General features: G+C 24.5%; 1 protein-coding gene across 1 annotated transcript; it reads left to right on the top strand.

Annotated features, from left to right (window-relative positions):
• The first annotated feature begins 746 nt into the window (after nucleotides 1-746).
• On the top strand, nucleotides 747-11,478 carry LOC145831763 (putative flavin-containing monoamine oxidase A). The gene is made up of 10 exons (XM_082939095.1): nucleotides 747-878; nucleotides 1,819-1,906; nucleotides 2,146-2,323; nucleotides 2,747-2,864; nucleotides 3,179-3,336; nucleotides 5,221-5,310; nucleotides 5,704-5,907; nucleotides 6,670-6,822; nucleotides 8,912-9,102; nucleotides 11,083-11,478. The coding sequence occupies exons 1-10, from the start codon at nucleotides 752-754 to the stop codon at nucleotides 11,336-11,338; spliced, it is 1,563 nt and encodes a 520-aa protein (XP_082795221.1). The 5' UTR covers nucleotides 747-751; the 3' UTR covers nucleotides 11,339-11,478.
• Nucleotides 11,479-12,251: the final 773 nt, after the last annotated feature.

Raw genomic sequence — 12,251 nt, 5'->3', positions numbered from 1 at the left:
ATACTCTAGAGTCTAGAATCTTGGCTTTCTGGAAATAATTTATCCAGAAAAAAAATATAAATTTTTATTTTCCTTTTTTGAGTTGTGGGTCTACTGTGCACCTATATACTTAATTTATTTGTATTAAAAGCTACAAAACATGATTTACTTTTAAAAGAGCCCCACTACAAAAATAAGCCCCAATATATAAAAGTATTTACTTTGAAATAAAAATGTAGTTGTTTAAAAAAATATACAAAAATCTTATAGCTCAAAGAAATGAATGAAGACTATGTTGAAAATAAAAAGATAAAAAAGGAAAAAACCCAGCTTTTGATTCAAAATATCCAAATGTACAATATTTATTTAATAAATTCAACAATATTAAGCATTGTTACGTAAATATATTATTGATTACTTTTTATTATTTAAATGAAAGTAGTTTTGTTCAGTTATCAAACTAAATGTTTTAAACGAAGTATTTTAAGTTTAAGAAAAAACATTCTATGTTATATTCTTATGTATGTATAAAAAATATCCACTTAAGTTTATAAGTAATAATTATTTGTAATATACTCAGGTTTTTAAAGGTTTAATTAGTTTTAATGTTTTTAGACCATTAAAGATATTCATTTACATACAATTTTCAAAGAAAAGTAAGAAAATTCTTAGTTAAAAACTAATCATACTAAAGTTTTCCTGTTTGAAATCTGATAATTTGTTTATAACTCTTATGAATAGTTAATACTAGTTAGTTCAAAAAAAAAGTAATATGAGTAATGATCTGCAATTTTTTGATGTAACAATTGTTGGTGGTGGACTTTCTGGTATGACTGCTGCCTATGAAATAAACAAAAAATCTTGTGGCAAGCTTAAAGTTATAGTGTTGGAAGCTAGAGGTTTGTTTAAAACTAAGCTTTACGAACTTACAGTTTTGTTTGTTTTTACTAGTGTGTTCTAAGTAACATCAAAACTATTTGTCTGTTGTGGTATGTTTCCTATAATATATTTTAACGTAACTATTTGCTATTAAGGTTTATATTTTATTCAAGTAGTAGCAATAGGTCTTTTTTGTAAGTACTGTTACTAATCATTATAAGTAGAGTTTTCAAAAGTAAGCGTTTTTTATTGCTAAGATTTATTAACTTTAAGTAATTAGATATCTTCGGTTTAGACAATAATTATAGTTTATAAGTTACATAAATAAAGAAACTTCAGAATAAAAAAGAAAAAAACAAATACAGCTAGATAAGCTGTATCAATATTTTAAGGTATTTAAACAGTATTTTCGGTTAAGTTAAAAGTGTGACTTTAAAATAATTTTATACTTGGTTTAAATCATGCATTTTGTAAAAACTAGTTTAACTTTCAATTCATTGATAAAAGACATGTAAAGAAATGTATTATTTTTAGTAGTTTAAGTAAGTGTTATATTTTTATTTATTTATTATATGTTATATAAGTTTTTTTAAAATTTATTAAGTTGTTTTAGCAACTAATTTTTGAAAACTGAAATGTGTAGTTAAAAATAAACATACTCTATTTCTTATCAAAGTTTTTAAGAACTGATAAATTATAAACAAGTGGAATACCGTTGATAAGCTTGAAAGTGAAATGGTCTTTATTTTTATCAATGCAAGTTGATGTTAACGCTTAATACTTCAATGTAAAGAAATAAAATTTTTTAGACCTTTTAGTTGATAGTTATTTTTAAACTGTTAAGGCCAAATTCTTAGTTTTGAAAATCAAACGGTACAGCTTAGTAAGTGGAAGTTTAACCAAATAATAATTTTATATAGTTAGCATTAAAAAACACTTCTGTTATTTTTTTGTGAGTAGATGAAGTTGGTGGAAGGTTGAAAAACACGAAGCTTCCAGCTAAAAGCGGAGAAGACGTTTGGGACCTGGGAGGGCAATGGGTTTGTAGGTTTAAATATTTTAATTTAGTTATACATTTAATAATTCTTACTCTACATCTTCTATACATCTTTTTTACTCTAAAGTATTTGTATACATAAATGTTTTTAATTATCCACAATAATATAATCAGGAATCTGAATTAATTTTTTTAACTTTAAATAATATTCAATTTATGACAAAAGTATTTGGTGGGTTTAAAAGTGTATTATGTTCTTAGGCTGTTCTTACTTATGTTTTCACTTTTAGCTCTCAAAAAAATATTATCAAACTTTTGGAAGAGCTTTGTATGGAAACTTTTTATCAATACACTTCTGGCTTTAATAAAGTTTTTTACAAGAACAGAAGAAACATAAAAAAGTATGAAGGCTTAATTCCACCTGTTGGAGTATTCAATTTACTTAACTATTGGTATCTAGAACAAAAGGTTTTTCTTTATTTATTACAGTTTAGTTTAAATTACCTTGGATTTTAAAACTCTGTGTACTTCAACTGTTATATTTTAAAAGTGTAATTTTAATTTTTTTGTTGTTTTTATAGTTACTTTCTCATATTTATTACAGTTTAGTTTAAATTACCTTGGATTTTAAAACTCTGTGTACTTCAACTGTTATATTTTAAAAGTGTAATTTTAATTTTTTTGTTGTTTTTATAGTTACTTTCTCATATATGTTTAAAATAACAACTTCTATAATTACTGTATATCTATCCTCAGCCAGACAATAAAATGTATCCGTGGTGTATGACTCAATATCCAAAAAGTTTTATTGTACACTCAGGACCTTGGACCAAACTTTTTAATCGCTAGGTTTTTTTTTTTAAATTCAATAAACTATTATATTTTAAACAGATCAAAAAACTAACAAAAGAAGTCAAAGATGCAAGTACATACAAGTCAGAAAGAATGGAAAAGCTGGATTCGATTTCACTCCAGAAGTTCGTAGATGAAAACACAGCATTTTGTGATGGTGAGCCAGCAATGCGGTTAAAATAAAAAGGGTTTTTGAATTTCTTTGTATCAGGAATCGACAGCTTGAATGCTTGTATGACTCTTGTGTTTCAATTAAGCTTTTATAAAGCTACTGCAAAATTTTTACTTTAAAAAATTTACTTTATAAACTAAGTTTTACTATTATTTTTGCCTATTTTTAAATGTGTAAGAATGTTATGTAACGACTAAAAATACTAAATTGTTTAAATAAAAGTGTTGTATCTTTTTACCTTACACTTTTAAGGTATAAATTATTATTTATTCAATGGTTTTTGTTTTCCTTTGTTTCAGGAATCGACGGCCTGATCGCCTGCATGACTCGCGTCGTGTTCGGGTGCGAACCGAGTCAAGTTTCGTTGCTGTTTTTTCTGCACGTGTGCGCTTCTGCTGGTGGCGTCAACAAGCTGCTTGACACCACTGAAGGCCACGCTCAGGAGCTGAGAATAAAGGTAAATCTGCAAACTACCTTTTTTTTTGATAACTTTCAATGATACTTGCAGTATTTTTGTTTAATTTTTTTTTGAAAAAATACAGCATGGTTTCTAAAAACATAACTTAATTTTTCTTCTACTGTCAAATTTGTAATTTTTTTAAAGAAAAAATGCTTGAAATGAGTAGGTCTAGTTCTTAGAAAAGTAGTTTGAGTTAGCAATAGTTCTAAACAAACATAGATTTAAACAAATTTATTTTAGAATATGTTTGCAATATATAATCTACTAACACAAACCTTCAAAACCCCACAGATTTACGGTTAATTAGTTGTTGGATTTTTGACAAATAAAATAATTTAAATGTTTTTGGTTAAAAGGTATCATAAAATTAAGTTTTAGTTTTATACATCTTTTATTTAAACTTTGTTTCAATTGAAATTATTTGAAAACTACTATATAATTTAAATTAATAAAAAAGTAATTTTAAAACTAAAGTTTTCTAGTGTTACCTTTTTTTTAAATGTTATAAGCATGTTACGTTGTGAAAAAACAAACTAAAGTGTTTTGATAAAATGTTGTATTTTATTACCTTGTACTCTAAAAGTATAACATTTTAATTTATATAATGACTGAGGCAATTTCGTTCTAGTTTAAGTTTAAAATGTTCCAAGATAATATTTTTTATTAAAGAGTGTATAATAAGGAATTAGTGGATAGAAAAGTAATTTACTTATATTATTTTTTTGTAGTTAAATTTTTAAAAATCAACAAGAAAATTATCAGTTTAATAGAATCAGCAACGTTTAGTTAAAAATGTTTAATTTTAAAAGTAGTTTTTTGTTGAAATATAATTTTTTTTATAAGATTCAGGAGTATTATATATTTGTGTGCACGCGAAAAGCACATATTTACAAGTTGATAAATAATTTTTAGTTGAATACAAAAAAATAGAATTATTAAGATTTCAATACTGTTGTATCGCAAAAGTGTATAAGAAATAGATGAAAATAGTAAATTTTGAATTAAAAATGAAAGTTTTTTATATTTTTCGTTTTTATTTTAGCTTAGAAGATAAAAAGTTTAAAGAAGAAAATACGAAAGTGCAGGAACTAAAAGATGAACAATAGTTGACATAAAAATTAGTTTGTTTGTTATTAAATTGTTAGTAAAGCTTTTAAAAAGAGCAACATTTATTATTAAACAGGTTTTACAAAGTAGAAATCTTTAATTCTTTTTTCAAAAGTCAAACTAATTTTAAGTATTAATAAACAAGTTAAGGTATCTATATATTTATTTCTAAAATTTAAGCCAGTCTAGAAAATTGATTCATTCTTGAATTTAAATACACTAATTTTTACACTATTGTAGAACTTTTGAACTCATTAGCAAGATAAAATACAATTTTGTTTGATACTCATTAGTTGTTTAAGTTTTGATATGGTTGCCATAATATTTTATCAATGTTATTTAAAACTTTGTCTTTTATAGCTAATGTAGTATTTTATACAAGAACTTTTTTTTTTTTATCAAGGCTTGTTTTTGAAATAATGATGTTTCTTATTAATTGTTTTATATTAAAACAACCAAAGTATCTAATCAATATAAATGACTTTACAATTTAAATATGAAAAACGCAAAGTATTTTACAAAGTAATTAAAATTTTAATTTTTTGAGAATTGTTTTTACTAAACAATATGTATTTTTGAAACAAACGTATAAAAGTCTTAACAAAAAAGTTTATCAATCTATTAACACTTATTTTAGTGTTGGATGATTAAAATAGGTTAATTGATTACAAAAAACATGAGATTTTTTTACAAATATGCTATTAACCATATTGTTTTTAATACAATTATATGATAAAGTACTAATGTTTATCAATATTGACTTTTTTGTTTCAGGAAACGGCAGCAGAGTTGCCAAAACGCTTACAAAAATATATTGGAGCTAAAAACGTATTTACAAGTTCTCCAGTGGCAATGATTGATCAGGTTAATAATATTATATATATTAATAGTATCCTTAGAGAAACTTTAAATATTTAAAGTATTGAATAGATGTAAACGATGTAATAGATTACTTGTCTGTATAAACTTGACTATTAAATTTTATTTTCACATATTTTTACAAACAGTGCAATGTTTTAATCTTGTATTAAATATAAGAGATCATCAGTTGTTAGAATAATTATTATTCAAGTAGAAATTGAACAGATCTTATAAATGAAAGTTTTAATATAGGTGCAAGTAGCTAAAAAAAAAAATTAAACAACTCTAATATATAAAAAGTGTAAATTAAATTGTTTTTTAACGTAAAAATTAAATATAATGTTCACAAGTTATGCTTCGTTTATATTTAAAAAAAGTATACATGTTTTGATTTAGACAAATAAAGACTTTGTGGTAGTGGAATTGAAAGATGGGCGCAGGTACAAGTCAAAACTGGTTGTCATGGCAACACCGCCCCAATTAACCAATCAGATATTATTTTCACCTCCCCTACCAGCCCACAAGTACCAATTGAATGCCAAGCTGCCAATGGGGCATCTGATCAAATTCATTGCCACTTTTCAGTCGTGTTTTTGGAAGGTGCTGGAGGGTTGTGTTAATATTTGTAATGTTTCAAAACAATAATAATTATTTAACAACGTAGTACTTTAATTCAAGTAGTTGTTTTTCAAAAAAATGTAAATAAATTTATCAGTGTGGACAGAATTTGTAACAAACATAAGATTTTAAGTTTTTAAAAACTTTAATTGACAAGTTTACATGTTTGGAATTTTTGCATTTATTCAAATTAAGAATTTTTAAAAACTATATTTTTACACGTTTGATAGCACAATACTGTTGGATTTTTTTGAGTTCGTATAGACTTAAATTAAATTAGTTATTGTGGCAGTGTGTAATACACATTAGTCTACAGACATGACAATAAAACTTGCATATCATAATTTTATCTGAACTTATTTTAAAATATATTTTTTTTCCTTTTGACTAAAACTTTCCAATTCGTACGCGAATAAAAGTTAAATGAATTATTTTCAGTTTGTCAAAATTAAAATAGTAGCAAATTTGTACGATTAAAATGTAAAAGTTGTTTCTAATAAACACAAATTTGTTTAAAAGTAAATAACTTGTGTATGTTTTTTTTAAACTTTAGCTTTCATTAATTCCAAACTATTGGGTCTAAAATGTAATTTTGTTCCAACAATTACAAACTGTTTTAAATAATGTATTTTTATCAAGATGTAATAGTACAGTTGTTCAACAAAAGATATAAATAAACGTGTATTATTATCAGATAACTTCTATCTTATTAAGAAATTATTAAGTTGATGAAAAACCAAACAGGAGGAAAACAGTTCGGGTGAATCCATCATTGTTGCAGAAAAATTTTCAGAAGAAACTTTTTGCTGCACTTTCGATGGTACTTCCCACGGGGGAAATCCCGCCATCGTGGGTTTCATAGGCGGAGAAAACGCTTCTCATTGGTCAATGAAAACTGTAAGTTGTTTTGTTTTTTTGTAAAATACTGAAAATTATTGTTTAAGTTGTACGTTTTTTTTTTACTTTTCTATATACAACTTTCATTAAGCGTTTTTTTTTTAATTACTTCTTTTAATCGATTCTATTATTTTGAATATATACTAACTTAAATCAAAGTATGTGTTTTAAAAAGAGGAATACTAGTATTTGCATTAGTAGAGGAAAAGTTATTATTTATATATTTTTTCATAAAAAAGTTGTTAATATAATTTCTAAATGTTAATTGTTAAAATTTATTGACTTAAATATACTTTCCATTACTCAATGAGGTTAATTTCTTAGATAGTTTATTTAAAAGTAAAGCCTGTTTTTTTATACACACAGCCCTATTACTTTTTGTTATATATAATTATACACTTTTTCAGGTTTTGATAGATTTGTTTTAATCTTATCATATTAATACTTAAACTTGCTTTTTTTTTTTCTAAACAATTTTTATATTACAAAATCACAACAAAATCTGTTTGCAATGATATACTGACTCCCTTTAATTTTAATAAACAACTTATGTTTTTTATTATTTTAGATAAACACATTTGTCATTTTTTCTGAAATAAGTTATGATTGAATTTATAATTTGTAAATACTACATTTTACTATTATTTTATACTTAAACCATTTTCCAACTAAATATACTAAATAACTAAAATAAAAAAACAAAATTTCTAAAATACTTAAAAATATTTTTTTTTCGAAATTCAAGTTTTTCGAATTGAAATAATTTCTACAAAAATTTATAAATGAATCAAGAAAAATGAAAAAAAGTATCTTAACTCTTTACTTTCATGATGTAGTGTATCACCTGAGGTACTAATTTTTTTTTAGCTGTAACCTAACTAAAAACTTTTAGCTTAACTTTTTACTTCAAGCAAACTTGTAAGTAAAAATACTACATCACATCGCCTAGTTTCATTATTAAGAAAAACTATTATATTTAAAAGAAGTATAATGTTTTTCAAGCTAGATGTTTTACAATACATATTTTTTATATGTACTATTAAGTGCGTGAATTAATTATCACTTAATCGAATATAATTAAAGTCCGGTTGTTTGAAAAATTAGTTCATATTGCTATATATCAAAAAAAGGTGTTTCTTTAAAAAGTAGTTTACAGGGTTTCCACTTTACCTGGAAACCTGGAAAACCTAGAATTTGACAATTTAGGCTAAAATAACCTGGAAAAACCTGGAATTTGAGAAATTTTGAAAAAAACCTGGAAAAACCTGGATTTTTTAACAATTTTAACATTTTCAGTAGTAAAATTTCAGTTTGATAAAAAAATCTATCATATTAATAAGATTTTTTTGTCATCATCAAAAAGTTTTTCTATTAAAAAACACATTTAAATAAACTTTCAGTATCTTTTCAATGTTTTTATACTATTTAACACAGTTTCTTACATTAAACTCAACTAAAAACTAAAAATAGATCCAAAAATGTGCACTTTTAAAAACCTGGAAAAAATTTAAAAAACCTGGAAAAATTGTAAAAAAACAAGTGGAACCCTGAGTTTAAAGACAATAGATAAACTGACAAACATTCTACATTTAGGTAAATTTAGACTTTCATTGCATCTTATACTAAGATTTTAATGTGTAGATTTTTTTCATAAATATTTTAAACGATTTATTGTACGTTTTACAGTTTGCTATAGTAATAGTTAATTTGAAAAGTAATAATTTTTTAGTGTTTGTTAAGTGAGTGTACACTGTGTGACCACAAAGTTTTAAAGCTGCTAACATACATTAAAGGTTTGGCCTACAGTAATAAAAAATGATACATCAAATAAAATTCCAACTACTATCGTAATGATTTTTCAAAAATACACTTGAAAACACAAATTAGTTTTATTTTAACTAGATAAGATATTTATTTAATTTTACAAAACAAATGTTATACTTTTATCAATCATTAACTAATAGAACTATTACATTTATTTTAAGTAGGTTTTAGTTGTAATTTTTCAAACTTGATTATTAATGAGTTTGTTTTAAAAATTTATATTTGTGTTTTTATTTTTGAATTAATAATCAATAGTTTTAAACAGCAATCAGAAAGGCAAGATGCGGTAATCGAACGACTAGTTTCACTGTTCGGCGGTGAGGCTCGATCATCTCTCATCCACTATACAGACATCGATTGGTCACAAGAGCACTATGTAGGGGGCTGTCCCGTGGGAGTGGGACAAACTGGCGCTTTGTACCAACACCATGAAGGCATCAGAACCCCTTTTGACAGGTTGGTTGTTCATAAATAATGTTAAAGAAATGACTACTGATTGTAGTTAAAGTTTTGTTTTGTGATATTTTAAGTTCTTTAGTTTTTTAACTTTCTCATTGTATTTAAAAATATAGCCTAAAATTTTTTGCTTGAAAGCAACATAAATCTTGTTATTTGGTTTTTTAAAAACAAAAATTGACCTTCTGAAATTAATTTAAGTTTATTTTATGGTAATATTGAGCTCATTTAGTATAAAACTTATTGTTGTAAATGAGAGTTTCGTCAGGGGTGTTTGAGTCATCAGAACTGTTCAAAAAATGTTTGATTAAAAAAAAAAACTACTAAAGAATTAAAGTTTAGTTTTGTGGTTTTAAGTTCCTAAGACTTTTCATTGCATGAAAAATCTAGTCTACAATTTTGGTAAATCATTTCTAAAAGTGAAGCATACTAAAAATGTATTTATTATTATGTTTTTTTATTGAAACTGTTTAAAAATTTTTGTATTTGTTATTATTTTGTTATAACAGCACAGTATTAAATATAGTATAAAGCTAGAATTTAAAAATGTGGCTGTAAAAAATGTTAATATACTTTTTATCTGCAAATGATTATACAGAGACATCTATTTAAAATATTAATACAGAAAATAAAAGTTAAAACTGATTTTGTACTAGCGAAACGTTTTAAAAAGTTGTGATATATCCAACATTTATGTTTGGGAGTGTAGTTTTGACTAAAATTTATAAAATTTCAAGGTTGCTGGTTTCAAGACTATTTTTTATTAATAGTATTTCAAATAATATAATTAAAAAATATTTTGCCTAAAAAATGAAATTTGATAAAATGTTTATAATTTTGTGTTGTTTTCAAAATATTTTAAACTTATTAACTACTGTCTAATAAATATTTATCATAGGTTGCAAAAAAAAATCGTACTTAATCTATATAATCATGAAAAGGTTAAGATGTGTAGAAAAAGAGTATAAGTAGTTGTCAAGTTTTTTATTACAAATATGCAATAGGTCTGTAAAGTTACTTAGTAAAATTAATTTTTATATTTACATTATGTGTTATATATGATATACATCTACTTGTTTTAAAGTTAACCAAACAGAGGTTCTACAAGTGTTCATAAAACTTATAACTGAATACATATTTTACATTTAAAACACCTATTGAACGCTTGAAAGTATTTGAAGATTCATATGTTTTTTTTTTAAAAGGAGTGTATAAATTGAAAAAGGAGAATACTAAAACTGTCTAATGTCTACAATTTTACCAGGATAATAATTTCTAAATTTGAAAGCTTGAAAAAAATATTTTATTAAAAAACCTGTTTGTAAAACATCCAAAAGAAAATTACTTAAATGGTAAAGTAATTCTTACAAAATTTTGTAATTAAAAAAGTAAGATTATTTTTTTAAAATAAAAGAAATAGCCTTAAGGTCTAACACACAATGTTTATTTAAATGATCGACAACAATTTTTATTAAATATACTATTTTGCTTCTAATATATAACTAAATCTGTTGCTCACATGGGTGCACGACAATTCAAACTCTTAATTTTTTTTTAAATAGTCACAACTTAAAAATTTATGTATGTTTTCAAAAAATAAAAAAAATACATATGTAGGTTTTAGTAATTTCTACAAGCTACTTATTATTTTTCAAAGTTACATTAATTTTTGAGATATGGCTAAAATTAAATTTAAATTAAAATAATTTTTGACAAACTCAAAAAATATTTAAAATTTTGTAGTAAAAAAGGCTTGTAGATATCATTAAGACCTGAATATGTATTTTTTTTTTGAAATTTTATATAAAGTTTTGAGATATGGCCTCTTGAATATTTTTTTAAGAATTTGAATTATCCGAGTTTGAATTGTCATGTAACCTACTAACATGCGTATTTATTAAACTTAAGCTAACTAAATAAACTTTTGGACTATCGAGCTAACTATACTTATAAACTTAATTAAATATTTCACACACACAGGGTGCATTGGGCGGGTACGGAGACGAGTGACGAGTGGGCTGGCTACATGGAGGGAGCCGTTGTTAGTGGGAGGAGGGCAGCAACGGAAGTGCTGCAGATCAACAAGTGCATCAAACAACAAGAAGGATACGTGCGAACTTCAAGTGTTCGTGCGAGATCTTCAAAAAAAATTTTCGTTTTGATAAGGACTGTTGCTGTTGGTTTGTGTGCTTTTTATGCCCTTAAAAATTCAAAAACGTTTTTCAAGGTAAGATGAATGTTTTCGACAATAAGTTTGTGAATCCTTACTATGCAAAAATATTTGTATTAAATTTGCTTTAGTTTATTTTTGTTTTCCGATAATGTACTCCAATATTTAAACTTTTCATGATTTACCAAAAATAGTCTTTTTTGAAGATTGTCTTGATTATTTATGTGAAAAATATTCGAATTTAAGTGAAGTACATTTTAACTAAATTTTAAATTTTAAATTTTTTTATGATTAAAACTAAGTTTTTAGAATAAGTATTTAGACTATGTACTCTTAAATCATATCGTAATATGTAGAAGTAAAGTGATTGGTATCATTTTTACTACTAGATTTAAACATTTTATTGAACTTAACGTTTAAACTTTGTACTTAATTTGTATATGTTTATATACCATCAAGGTGCTAGCAATTTTTTGTTTTAAAATTTGAACTTTTTTATTTTTTAATTAGCCTTACTTTGTTTAAGTTTTTTTTTTATGAAATAATATTTAACGAATTTATTTTTATGATATGAACAATCAATTACTTTCAAGTGCAATTTTAATAAACTGTGATTTTATTGTAAATTCGGCTAGGTAAATTTATAGATCTATTATATGTACTATGAATTTTGCTTAAAGTTATATTTTGTTTATTAAAAATGTAAACATATAAAAGCCAAAATGTGTCATAAACGTTTAACATGATTGGAAGTATATGCTTACCTTTAAACTTCAACTAAATTTAAAGCGATAAAACGTTATAGTAGATACTGTTTGTGAGAAGTATATTCATCAATAGCTTAGAATGAAGGATCGTTCATTGATTTTTAGAAAGTTTGAATAAAATATAGAACTAAAGTTTGAAATAATTGCACTACAGTTAAATCTTGTTTTTCCTGATAAGATGGACTTAAAAATACGAGTTTACACATCTTTAG

Source organism: Thalia democratica, chromosome 3, assembly GCF_965202585.1.
Source record: "Thalia democratica chromosome 3, ktThaDemo2.hap1.1, whole genome shotgun sequence".
Lineage (NCBI taxonomy): Eukaryota > Metazoa > Chordata > Thaliacea > Salpida > Salpidae > Thalia > Thalia democratica.
The sequence above is the reverse complement of the archived record's forward strand: the minus strand, read 5'-3'. Positions and strand labels throughout refer to the sequence as shown.